At 43.7% G+C, this 13901-nt stretch overlaps 1 protein-coding gene across 1 annotated transcript; it reads left to right on the top strand.

The window, feature by feature from the left end:
• The first annotated feature begins 1131 nt into the window (after window positions 1-1131).
• On the top strand, window positions 1132-13202 carry ankrd33ba (ankyrin repeat domain 33ba). The gene is made up of 3 exons (XM_042332247.1): window positions 1132-1255; window positions 9946-10086; window positions 11912-13202. The coding sequence occupies exons 1-3, from the start codon at window positions 1159-1161 to the stop codon at window positions 12769-12771; spliced, it is 1098 nt and encodes a 365-aa protein (XP_042188181.1). The 5' UTR covers window positions 1132-1158; the 3' UTR covers window positions 12772-13202.
• The last annotated feature ends 699 nt before the right edge of the window (window positions 13203-13901 follow it).

The raw sequence follows: 13901 nt of genomic DNA, 5'->3' as shown, positions 1-13901 counted from the left end.
TTCCTGAACCTGCTACATTTGTTGATCTCGACCAGTGTGGTAGTTGGGGATTTTTATTTGGCTTGTGTCCTTGGGGCACAGAGGAGAGAGAGAGTGACTTAGCCAGGACTCCTGCATCTAATTGTTGTTGGATTGATTGTAGGACATTGCAGTGCACAATTGGCTGCTAACGTTTTGCCCACAAAATATAGTCAATCCACTTTACAATGTATTCTGTGAAGCACTTTCAGATGTCTCATTGACGTGGTAAGGAGATGTTCACAGAACCCAAGGCACTATTGATGCTTGGCCAACTGGCCTTGAAACTTGAAGAATTGGACATGGCCTAACCCAGTGAGCCAAACCATAGTGGCCAGGTGATCACACAATAAGTTGCCTTAGTTTGACAAGTAATCTCTAAATTTACCAGTCTTAATGCATGTGCGCTGTGTGAACACAGTTAATAACTTATTCATTTAATATTGCCTATTTTTCTGTCACATTTTAAGCACCTTAATGCATTGTTTTGATTTCTTGTTTTCAGTTTATGGTGCTGTTGACTGAGATTGTTTCTGTTCACCTACACCTGTTCACCTTGTGGAGACTTGCAGCTTAGTGGTTAGGGCACTCTCCTCGCAAGCAAGAGGACCTGGGTTTGATTCTCTGGTGGGGCGAAACTTTAAGGAAGTTTCCTTCCTCCACATGCCTCTGTTTACCTAGCAGTAAGTAGGAACCCGATTGTTAGTCGATTGGTAGATCGATTTCCAGGGGTAATTATCCTTTAAAAAAAATTACATTTAAAAAATAATTATTTGGTCACTCAACATACGACTGTATGTAGGACACTGCTGTGCAAAATTGGTTGCCATGTTTCGCCCACAAAATATTACAGTCAATTCAATTTGCAGTATATTCTGTGAAGCTCTTTGTGACATCTCAAAAACATGATTAAGTACTATATAAAATGCAAAGATTATTATTATTACTTTATAGAAACTTTGACACGTGATCGATGTTGCAGATGATTATTATTATTGATTTTAACTCTGTTCCTGCTGACACCTAAATTGGATTTGTTTTAAATTATATCCACGGCTTGTGATGCCTGCTGAGCTTTCTGACGTTGGTGCTTGGTTTGTGTTCCAGACTGGACTGTTGGTAGCTTGTTACCAGGGCTTTATGGATATTGTCTTCACTCTGGCCCAGTGCCCTTACGTTGATGTCAACTGGCAGGACAAGGAGGGAAACACAGCTCTGATTATTGCAGCACAAGCAGGTAAGATACTGTAGTAATATATAGTTCACTCACTCTCCTGTGCTTTATTTAATTTGTTTTACGCCCTTTACATACTTTCGCACCATTTTATGTGTGGTTTTGTCTTCCTTCCTGATATTATATTCTTCCCCCTCCCCTACTTAAAAACCTAGAAGTGCTCAGCACAGGAGCCCATTTCTCTCATCGTGTGTGTGCCATTGCAACCTCATTCTTTATTCTTAGTGACACTTTGCACTTATCCCTTAACAGAGCCAAGCACCATTGATGAGATGGGAGGAGGGGAGGGGCGGGGAAGTCCTTGAGACCCTCCCCAGCCCTTTACCAATGTTGCGTTTCTTTATTGATCACTGCTGTGGGAAGGGAGGTACACATTGGTTGTTGTCGCCATCCTATCAATTTTCTCCCCATCTGTCCTGAAGATGTTGGCACATACTGGGGTGCAGTTGCAATGGGACTGACACCCTCCACTGGTACTTACCCTACCAGTAACACTTCATATTTGAGCCCGGACCATCAGCAGGTTATACAACTAGGGCGAGCATCACAGCCTGGCCTAATCCTGTCCTCACCTGACATCACTGATCCGGATTAGAAGTGGTAACACTGGCTGATTTTTGTTCCTTCCCAGAAGTGCTGACAACTCAGCTGTCTCAACTGGATTTGAACAATCAACTTTAAGGTTCTCTTTAAGGGGCTAATCAACTTGCTGTGCATTTGCATCTTTATTTTGAACTAAAGCTAATTTACTTATTGATCCAATAGATGGTCTCTATATTGGTAAAGCGAGCAGACAAATACATTAATGGCCGCAATATTGGTCACCAGAAGTGGAGTCCTGTAGCTTAGTAGGTAGTGCGCTCACCTCACAAGCCTGGGTTCGATTCCCGGGAAAGGCGAAACCTTAGGCAAGTTTCCTTACTGCACACACCTCTGTTTACCTAGAAGTAGGAACTGGTTGTCAGTCCGTTGGCAGATTGCTTTCCATTGGTAATAATCCCACAAGAAAAATGTGGTTATTCAATCCATGCCAGGACACTGCTGTGCGCAATTGGCTGCCATGTTTCACCCACAAAATAGACAGTCAATCCACTTTACTATATATTCTGTGAAGTGCTTTGAGACCTCTCAACGATGCGATAAGGGCCTATATCAAATGCAGGGATTATTGTTACTTTTCATGAGCAGAACTCAAAATCGTTTAACTGACAACAACTTCAGAATGTCAGGAAGAACAAATTTCTGACATTGCATGCTGTTACCGAGTTTGGACAATAATGTTGTTTTCCTCCAGCTGTTTTTTTCCAGTAACTATGATTTACCACGGTGACAGCAGAAACAATAGAGCTGGGGTATACAGGAAATGTAAAGGTTGCGTCTGGTGGCCTTGGAAAACTGTACCAATTGTCTTGTGAGGTTACACTGACAGTAATTCAGGAAAAAATATTCCTACCAAGTGAGCCATTCTTGCACTACCTTTGGCAGTGTGTTTGGTCTTGTGTTGGGCTCTGTATTCTCAGCTCCCACCATAAACTGCGCATACATGTTCAACACACAGTATAAACAGTATAAATTTTAGGTAATGAAGGAGTGGAGGTTAAATTTGTGCTACTTCATAATGCGTTCCTTGCAATAAATACGAAATGCTCCAAACACCACCTTAATATCTGAATTGCCAACGAGATGCAGATGGGCTAAGGTCACAATCACAATTTCTAATGCCCTTCCAGAACACTGCAGCAGCAGCAGTCTCCTCCTGTGTTTGTATCTGTGTGAGGTGACGGTTAGATTAATCAAGATGTCAGTCATTGATTTTCCTTAATGGAGCCACTTTGGAGAACTGAAGGTTAAAATTATTTTGATTGCGCTGGACTTCTCCTGACCTGAGAAGCCAGTACATTCCAGTTGTGCTTCAGGGGGAAAACCAACCAGGGGAGCTTCTTCCAACTGCACCAGGCACTCAGCTCAGAATGAAGAGCGAAATAAGCACAAATGCAATCAGTCTGCCATATGTTGATGAATGTTAAGACATCCTCCTGATGAAATTCTCATTCTCTGTCATTGAATTGACTGAGCCATAGGGGAATGACTTCGTGAAGGCAATCAAGTCTCGAGGCACTAACTACTTCAAATCAAGCTGATAATGCTATTTTCTAGGTCGAATTTTTAAGTTAGTTGATAGAATTTGAGCAAATAATTTCTAACCTGATTTGAGTGTGATTGAAGTTTAATTTAAAGATTCTGATGGATTGGCTCCTCATCTCACTGTTGTTTACATAGAATTACATAAACTGGACAGCACAGAAAACAGGACATTCGGCTGAACTAGTGTCGTTTTTTATACCCCACTTGAAACTTCACCTATCCTAATCCTCCCTCGCGTATCTCTTGTAGAATATTCCTTTAATAATAATAATAATCCTTCACGTCTTCTAGACGTCTCAAAGCACTTCACAGAATACACTGTAAGGTGAATTGATTATATTTGTAGACGAAACGCGGCAGCCAATTGCATACAGTAGTGTCCCACAAACAGTCGTGGAGTGAACAAATTTTTTTTTATGGATTATTATCCCAGTAAAGCGATCTGCCAATCGATTAACAACAGGGTTCCTACTTACTGCTAGGTAAACAGAGGCGTGTGGAGTAAGGAAACTTGCCCAACATTTCACCCTGCCGGGCATAGAACCCGGGTCTCTGGCTTGTGACACGAGTGCTGTAACCACTGAACTACAGGACTCCACAAAAGGAGTAAAAGGCAATTAACAAAGAGCCAATGAGATGAGGACATGATGTAGAAAAGGGACCTGGGAGTGGAACAAATTGTTGTGGCTACGATTAATGGATTAGAATGATCTGAGTTGAGAATAACAAACCTTACTAACATTCTCGAAGTTTGGATTGAGAGTTATGACATCCATCTGTTCCCTTCTCCCTCATGAGTTACTTGTGGGATGTTGCTGCTGCGGTTGCCTATATATCACCATTCGCTTCATTTCTGATTGATAATCTGTAAAGGATTTCGAGACAATTATTTTACGTGAAAGGCACTGTATAAACATAAATTGTTGTTGCTTTGTGTCATCAAAAGATTTGTTGGCAGAATGTCAGATGATTTCGAAATATTCTGTGCACGCAGAGGGAAAAAGAGAACTAGGGTCTGCCGTAAGCGAAACTGTTGCTCCGTTTAGTGACATTGTGTACGTATTGTAGACGTGTTTTCTTTTACAATAGTCTTTATCCCCATTTTCTCCTGTGTTTTCCTGAAGGCTCTCACCCTTTGTTGAGTTATGGTTCCACAATGCTGGGCACTGTTTGGTACCTCTCCTGAGAGGCCATTCTTCATGGGCGGCCTTGGGTAAACTTGTCCAATAACTATGAGACACACAGTAATGTAAGGCCTGAAATTCCACTTAGTCCTAGCCTGTAAGGATCATTTTTGTCTTAAAATTTAAGGTGGCACAGAATTGTGAAGAATTCTCAAATTCCGCCTTATTTGGGAAGCCTGATCTTTTTAAGGACTGCACAGAACCACCTTTCCAAGCAGAATTTAAGAAATGTGTACAATTCTGCAGAAAACTTTTAATTTTGAGACAAAATGGTTTTACGAACTAAGACAAGGTCAAATTTCGGGACCCCGAAGCTCTAAAAAGTGAGCGAAGCATGAGAGAGAGCGACAGAGAGCGAGAGAGAGGGAACAAGGTAAACGTTATAAACAGGAAAGGAAATGACTGTGACATTGTAAACTTCACGCGTAGGTTAATAGGTGGCTGACAGCCAGCTACAGGGCAGTAATTCAATCTCACAGCTGTGCTGACATCACAGAGTGCACAAGCACACTCTCACATGACTTGTGTTCGTCAGCAGAAGCCTCTCCCCCCCCACCACCTATCATTGAATTACTGCCTCACACTCCCTGTCAAACTATTGTTTACGATTCGACAGGTCAGGAACAAGAAACTGGGTATCCTTTTTATTAAAGGGCAACTTGATTTTTGTCAAAGACTCCGACAGCAAAAAACAGCATGTTTTTTTTGAGTAGTTTCAATTTTAGTAATAGTTTGGAGCAGAAAACTATTTGCTCATTTTTTTGCTGACCATAACAACAACAACTTGCATTTATATAGCACCCTTCATGTGGGGTAGTGTCCCGGAGCACTTAATAATAATCCCTGCATTTGATATAGCGTCTTATCATGTCTTCGAGACTTCTCAAAGCACTTCACAGAATATACTGTAAAGTGATTTGACTGTATATATATTTTGTGGGTGAAATGCAGCAGCCAATTGTGCACAGAAATGTCCAACAATGTCCAACAAACAGTCGTGGATTGAGTGACCGAATTATTTTGTTTTTTTGAAGGGATTATTACCCCCAGAAAAGGGACGTACTGCTAGGTAATCAGAGGGATGTGGAGTAAGGAAACTTGCCCAACATTTTGCCCTGCTGGGAATTGAACCCAGATCTTCTTGCTTGTGTGGCGACTGCTCTAACGACTGAGCTACAGGTCTCCAGAATAGCTTTGGGAAAATTTTGAAGAAAGGGGGAAGGAATGGGACGCTGGAAACATAGGCATCAATCTGGAGAACAGAAAATCCTGGTCAAGAAATTTGGCTTTTTTCAGGCAGTGTCATTTTAATGGTCATTACACATCAATAGTCTCACTACTGCTACCAGAAAAACATTCACCTTCAGAGTGCTCTGTCTCCATCTTCTTGTGATATTCCACAAAGTATTGGATTACATACAGAATACATCAACGGCCCGAAATAACCCAGTGTTCTCAGAAGTAATGAATCATCATTGAAAACAAAGCATTTTTCATTAAAAATGTATATCAAAATTCACAAGCCTCCAGTCAGTGGATTACAGGCAGTAATCCAATCGACTGAAGATCTCAACTGATTATTACTGCTTTGCATTGCTTCATGTCTCCCTCCGATCCTCCGTCAGTAGCTGAGCTTTCAGCCACTTTGCCCCTGTTTTCTGGAACGTTCTCCCATAAATCCATCCACCTTGCTCCCCCATCTCTGCTTTCAAACACTGTCCAGAAACCTATTTGACTGTGCCTTCAACACCTCCAACCTATCATAAGAATACGAAATAGGAACAGAAGTAGGCAATTTGGCCCCTGGAGCCTGCTCTGCCATTTAATAAGATCATGGCTGATCTTCTAACCTAATTCCATGTACTCGCCCTATCCCCATATCCCTTAATCCTTCTAGTTTTTAAAAATCTTCGATCTCAATCTTGAATATTCCTTGAGATCTCCCAACCTACTCAAACTCTAATTCCCTCTGCAAAGTACTTTGAGATATTTTCCTTCTGTAATAAATAATAATCCTTGCATTTGATATAGCACCTTATCACATCTTCAAGACATCTCAAAGCGCTTCACAGAATATACTGTAAATTGACTGAATATTTTGTGGGTGAAAAGCAGCAGCTGATTGTCCCACAGACAGTCATGGATTGAAGTGACCAATTTATTGTTATCATCTATACAAATGTAATTTTGTTGTTTTTGAAGGAATTATGCGCATAGCAGTGTCCCACAAACAGTCATAGATTGAGTAACCCATTATTATTTTTAAAAAACATTTTGAAGGGATGATTAACCCCGGAAAAGCAATCTGCTAATTGACTAACAACCGGGTTCCTACTTACTGCTAGGTAAACAGAGGCATGTGATGTAAGGAAACTTGCCCAACATTTCGCCCTGCCGGGAATTTAATGCAGGTTTCTCGCTTGAGTGGGCTCTAACCACTGAGCTACAGAACTCCCCTATGTTTCTCTTTAAATGTACTGATGCTTCTTCAGGATTGACCAGGATCAAACCTGGGTATTTCTAGTCCATGTTGTTCAGACTTTCATATCATGGCGCAATATCAAATAACAAAAGTAATCCTGGTTAGGCCTGAGTTGGAGTATTGTGTCCAATTTTGGGCACCACACTTCAGGAAGCACGTCGACAACAACAACAACTTGCACTTATATAGCGCCTTCCACGCAGGGTAGCGTCTCAGAGCGCTTAACAATGGCAGGGCCTAACTCTGAGCTGGGGTGAAGATGGCCGTAAGCACGGTCGAAGAGGAAGGTTTTCAGGCGGGACTTGAAAAAGGGGAGAGAGGGGCCAAGGCAAAGGGACTGAGGGAGAGTGTTCCAGAGTTTCGGGGTGTAGTGGCTGAAAGATTTTGTCCTGTCTGGGAATTAAACTCAAGCCCTCTTGCTTGCAAGGCAAATGCTCTAACCAATACTCTACAGGACTCCACAAGCAGAGCAGAGAGTTCTCTTGGTGTCCAGAATATGCAGTTATTCATCTAATTGATTTTAGTAGAATTTACTAGTGCAGATTAGTTTTTGGCTTTGTTTTTGGTCAGTGTGTTGTCTGACACATGTAAAAACCCATCACCTCGTTTAAGAGTATCCCAACCAGACTGATTCCATCTGCGCCACCTACACATAGAAATTTCTGAGTCTAGAAAGGAATGCATAACCTCTCCCCAGAAGGGAGTGCCAGGCGGCTGGTCAGTCATCAGCAGTGCCCTGGGGTAGTCTGGACCTGCCTGTCTCAGGAACCAGACCAACAGGATTGCTACAGAGGGTTGATTCGATTGCAACACACTGTTGGCAAGCATATCACCTTGGAGTCAATTCAGCTTCCAAGAGACTCTGCTTACATCCTCCCCAAGGAAGATATTTTGCCTGTATGACAACAGGTAACTTCGCTTGTGACTGTATTGTGATATGTACATTGGGGCACTTCAGTCTTACAAGACATTATATCTAGTTTAAGTACTGTATACTTACAACAACAACAACTTGCATTTAGTATAGCGCACTTCACACGAGGTAGCATCCTGGAGCGCTTTATTTATTAGTTGAGCCATAACAACAACAACAACAACAAATTACATTTGTATAATGCCTTTCACGTCAGGAGGACGTCCCACAACCTTGTACAGTCAGGGATCTGCATCCGAGCTGGTGGTTGGGAACAGGAGGGGTGGAGGGTAGGGGCAGGAGGCTCACAGAAGGCACGATTGAAGAGGAGGGTCTTGAGATGGGTCTTGAAGGAAGTAAGGGAGGAGGCAAGGCAGAGGGACTGTGGAATGGAGTTCCAGAGGGTGGGGGCAGAGAGGATGAAGGCCCACCTGCCAATGGTGGGGTGGGCGAGGCAGGGGACCTGAAGCAGGCTGAAGCCTGCTGAGCAGAAAGAATGGACAGGTTGGTGGGGGTTTAGGAGGTCACAGAAGTGGGGTGAAGAAAGGCCGTGGAGGGCTTTGAAGATCTTGAACTGTATCATCTGTGTGATGGGAAGCCAGTGGAGCTGGGCGAGGATGGGGGTAATAGGGTCACGGAGCCTGGTGCGTGAGAGGACACAGACTGCAGAGTTCTGGATGATCTGCAGCCTGTGGAGGGAGGAGTTGGGGAGGCTGACAAGGAGGGTTTTGCGTAGTCAACCCTGGATGTGATGAACCCGTGGATGAGGGTTTCGGCAGCCTGTGGAGAGAGATAGTTGCAGAGCTGGGCAACCTTGCGGAGATGGGTAAAGGAGGAGAGGGTCATGGCATGGATGTGGGCGATGAAGGACAGTTGAGGGTCGAACAGGATGCCGAGGTTCTGTATTGGCTTCATGAGGCATAGAGTGCATCCATGAAGGGTGATGTTGCCAACGCCTGAGTTATGGAGGCGATGACGGGAGCCAAGAAGGAGAGCCTCGGTCTTGTTGACATTCAACTGAAGGAGGTTTGCTCCCATCCAGGACTTGATATCCGACAGACATTCTGTCAGGACAGCAGTAGTCGTGGAGTCGAGGGTGGAGGCGGAGAGGTAGAGTTGAGTGTCATCCACGTACATGTGGAAGTTGACCCCATGTGTATGGATGATGACACCAAGAGGGAGCATTTAGATATTGAAAAGGAGGGAGCCCTGAGGGATACCACATATGACGGTGCGGGGGCTGGAAGAGAAGCCGTTTGTGGAGACAAAATGCGGAATTTATGTTCTTAAATCTTTTTTAAGAAGCTGCACTGGAAGGCAAATGGATTTTAATTCCCCTTTAAAATATCAATTTAAGAGCATTAACCAATGCTTTGTGCTCTTGATTAAGTATGAAGTTGTTCCACAATGCAACTGGTGCAGATGTTTTGCAAATAAAACCCAAGTATCTGTGTTTTTAGACTGCTGCTTTCTGGTGTTTTTCATGTTCCATTTTACAGCTGTTCATTGCAGCACACAGCTCATTAGAGGAGAGGAAATACTGGGTTCCCAAGAAGCAGTGTTATGATCTGGAGCATGTACAGTCACCAGAAAGAAGTGCACGTGGAGAATTTTAATGGGGTAACATTACCCAGTGAAACAAATTATAGGAAATCAAAGTAGATAGTGATAATCCTGTGGGTTTGGCTCCGAGTGCTTTGTTTTCATGTAACAGTAAGGTGCCACCAATGGCAAACAGACTTTTACTGTCAATTCCACTGAAAATAGCCATAATTTAGAATTTCAATTCTAGGTAGAGGGATGGGGTATGAGCAGGGTTGTAGAGATAAGGAGGTGCTAGAGCATGAAGCGATTTGTAGATGAGTAAATGTAGAGATCCATTTGTCTACAATGCCTCATCTTTTTTATCTTAGTGCTTGTAGACCTTGATTATGATTAATCCATTACTGACAAACCATTACTGTTGCAGGACACATAACAATCACAAATTATTTGCTGAACTATTTTCCTGGCCTTGACATCGAGAGGAGGAATGTCCATGGATTCACTCCATTGATGAAAGCTGCAATGCAAGGAAGAACAGAATGTGTCAGAGCTTTGTTACTGGCAGGTAAGCAACTCTTCATTAGCTTGAACATTGTTTGGTTGCTGCAAAAAAATAAAAAATTTAACTGGGACAAATTTTAATGTGTTTTTGTGCCTGGTGGAGGGCTGATGCCAAATGAGTTCAAAGTGCTGACATTGGGCTTGAACCTACAACCATCTGACTCAGAGGCAAGAGTGCTACCAAGTAAGCTACAAGGCTCAGCACTGATAGTAGTGTGGAGTTTGGCAAGGGATGTTGAGGCCTGTGTTAGCTGAGCAGAGGGGCCAGGTAGAGGAATGGGGTAGAATAGATCAGAGAGATAGGGAAGTGCTAACACCAACAACAAGTTACATTTCTATAGTGCCTTCTACATTGAGAGGAAGTTCCAAGGTGCTGGACAGTCAGAGATTTGGAAAGGTATGAAGGGTGAGGATGTTAAAACCAATTGGAGACAGGAAGCTAGTGGAGCCTGGCGAGGATTGAGGTAATATGCATACAGATTTTAGTGCCTGTGAGGATTTGGGCTTCAGAGCTGGATCTTGTTAATGGTAAAACTGGGGAGATGAGGATTGCGTTTGAAAGTCAAAGCGGGAAGTGACTAAAGCATTGATAAGGGTTTCAGTGACAATTGGTGTGAGTAGGGGCGGAGGTGGGCTATGTGGTGAAAGTGAAGGAAATCAGTCTTAGTCAGGAACCAGGCAGAACATCAGTGGACCTGGGAGCACAACTAAAAGTGGAAAAGTAGATTTGAATGTCATCCACATATATAGTCATTAAACCCCAAAACAACAGACACTGCACTTTAGCGTATATCATATGGAATGCTTTGGGCTGTCCTCCTGACGTGACAGGCAAGATAACTAACGTAAGGATTATTATTATTATGTGGAAGTTAATCCCATGTCTGTGGATAATGTCACCAAGAGGAAGCATGTAGATGAGGAAAAGGAGTGGCTCAAGAATTATGCAGGGTGGAAGGAGAAGCCATTGGAGGAGACAAAGTAGTGGTCAAGTGGAAACAGGAGCATGTCTTCCCTCATAGGTGGATGAGGGAGGAGAGGGAATCAAAGAGGATGGAATAGCCCACAGTATCAAAAGCAATGGAGAGATCAAGGAGTACATGGAGCAAAGTGACCCATAGTCACAGGTCAAGTCTCAAACTGCCACTTACACCATTCCCTAGCCTGAGGCGCATAAACATAAATGATGGAAACATCTTTAACCGAACAATAAATGACACCATTATACCATTGGCACTGTTTTAAAATGATACAACAAAATGATACAACAAAACAGTGCCCTTCACACGGGGTAGCATTCTGGATCGCTTGACAATGGTGGAGTCTGACACCGAGCCAGGGGGAGAGGGAGTGGGAAGGTGACCGTAATCACAATCAAAAAGGAAGGTCTTTAGGCAGGATTTGAAAGTGGGGAGCAAGGGGGCAAGATTGAGGGAGAGAGTTCCAGCTGAAGCCACGGCCACCGATGGCAGATCGGATAGGTAGGGAGGTGCGAGGACATGAAGGGATTTGAAAACGAGCGAGAGGATCTTGAAATCGATCCATTTGGTAATTGGGAGCCAGTGCAGCCTGACAAGCACAGGTGTGTGGGGGTATGAAGTTTTGTGGGGGTTAGTATCCAGGCGGCAGAGTTTTGAATCAATTCAAGTTTTGCATGGTGGACCTGGGAAGACCGGCGTGGAGGAAAGTGTCTGACACATACAGAAACCCAGCACCAAACAGACTTTAACGTCATTGAAATATTTCCCATTTTAAGGAATCATTAAATAGTGTGTTGCGAAGGAGGAAGAATCATTTACATTTATAATAACCCATTGTCTTCCCTTCAGGTGCAGACATTCGTGCCACTGATCCCGGGAGGCAGTTTACCCCGCTACAATGGGCAGTGTTCACAGCGCGGCATGATACCACCTTCCTCATACACAAACTGCTGGCCAAGCCTTGCCCTGAGCAGTTCAGTGACAAGTACAGACCCGAGTGGCCAAGACTAAAGGAACTTGTAGCCAAAGCAAAAGAACCCAGGACTTGTTTGGAAAAAATCTGCGAGACCATCAGGTCCACCCTGACCTTCAATCTGCCCCGTGACCCCGAGGAGGAGGGGCTGATGGACCACATGGTCAGGATGACCACCAGCATTTGCAGCCCTTTCGTTGCGATCGGGTGTAGGACAGTGTGCCCGGACAGTCCTCCCTGCGTGGGCAAGCGCAGGCTGGCAGTTCAGGAGATCCTGAACCAGCAAAAGGCTCAGGATATCAAAGCTCAGGGAAAGGACAACACTAACGAATACCAAAAAAAATTTCAAAACTCGCAAGTGGTCCTGCTTACAAAAATGAAGGACAGGAGAGCGAGTCTGCAGCCTGTGAACCTCGACCCCAGCCAAATGTCTGTGGTTTCCACCAGGAGGAGCAGTCTACTGCCCCTGAACATGATGAGAAGGAGCAGTGTCCGACCAGGCCTAGTGATGCCAAAGGTGCGTGTGATCAAAGCGCCCACTCCAACCTATCAGCCAGAACGGATACGCAGGAGAAGCAGCACCCAGGAGAGTTATTTTCTGGACATCCCCAAGTGGAGGTATAAGGAGCTGAAGGAGGAAAGGAAGAAAGCGGAGGAAGAAGAGGAGAAGAAGAAAGCTGAGGAGGCAGAGAAGCAGAGAGCAGCCAAGTTAGCAGGGAATCAGAAATCGCTGTGAAGGGGCTGTATAGGGACAGAGAGATCTTGTTAAACTATAGCAAACAAAACAGCAACAACAATACCTTAGTCCAGATAATTTGCACTTTTACTCGGTTCCTCTTATCAAATAGAAGATGCATTCATTGAGATGGAGAGAGTGAACGGGTGAACTGTCTATGAACAGTAACAGAATGCACAGGACCTCAGTTCAGTGGCAGGAGTGGGAAGTGTCGGGTTAAGTGCAACTTTTTAATCGAAGATGTTGTTTAGAAGTGGCAATCAGAGGTTCTCTATTTTCAGTTTGCTTAAAAGGTCCACTTTCATAATGGAAGGTGTTCTTAAACCTTCAGCACAAAATGTACCTTTGGGCAAAATCAATGACTGTGTAACTTCTTTCAATCACACAATTTCAAACTGTGACCAGCGCCCAGGAGCTACAATTTTTTTTTGAAAAGCAGATGACCTAAATAGTTTCATCTTTTTTTTGTTGACGGAGATGTGTGTCCCAGTCATAGTGATGCTATGTGAGTGAGTGCTCGCCCCGGGATGTTATGAGACAATTCATTGCAGCCCAAGGTGATTGTGCAAGTGCTGGCTCACCCATAGGATATTCTTCTTACGGCACTATTGCACAGAGGCTCTCCATAAAGGACATTCCAGTTTAACAGCCCCTGAACCTGTGTCTCTCTCACGTATTGTACTACATTGCTGCTCTGTTTCACATGTCTGTTTGTTAGATGTTGCACTGCACTTTAATACATTGCAGTTTTTACTGATAAAGAGAGAGAGAGGTGAAAAGGTTGGGCACATCTTTAACCATTTCCACTTGGTTTGGTCTAGTTATATTAAATTCAGGTACACAGCCACTATTGCTATAGGTGCTAGAATCGTGTTGCATATAATTGCAGTGCTGTAATAATACTACAATTTGCATTAGAAGTCCAATGCAATATACAATATGCATTTCTGTTATATATGTGGCCATGTAGCAGTGTGTGCACTGAACAGAATCATTCGGCTATACTGGCTTGCTCTGTCAATGATAGATATGATGTGTTGATGTTTTTCTTCGCCCTGACCCACCATTAGTGGCAGAGCTTCCAGTCACTAAGCCCCACTCTCTGGAATTACGTCCCCACAACCATTTAC

Source organism: Callorhinchus milii, unplaced genomic scaffold, assembly GCF_018977255.1.
Source record: "Callorhinchus milii isolate IMCB2004 unplaced genomic scaffold, IMCB_Cmil_1.0 Scaffold2, whole genome shotgun sequence".
Taxonomy (NCBI): Eukaryota; Metazoa; Chordata; class Chondrichthyes; order Chimaeriformes; family Callorhinchidae; genus Callorhinchus; species Callorhinchus milii.
Note: the sequence above shows the minus strand (reverse complement) of the source record. Positions and strands in the feature narration are given on the sequence as shown.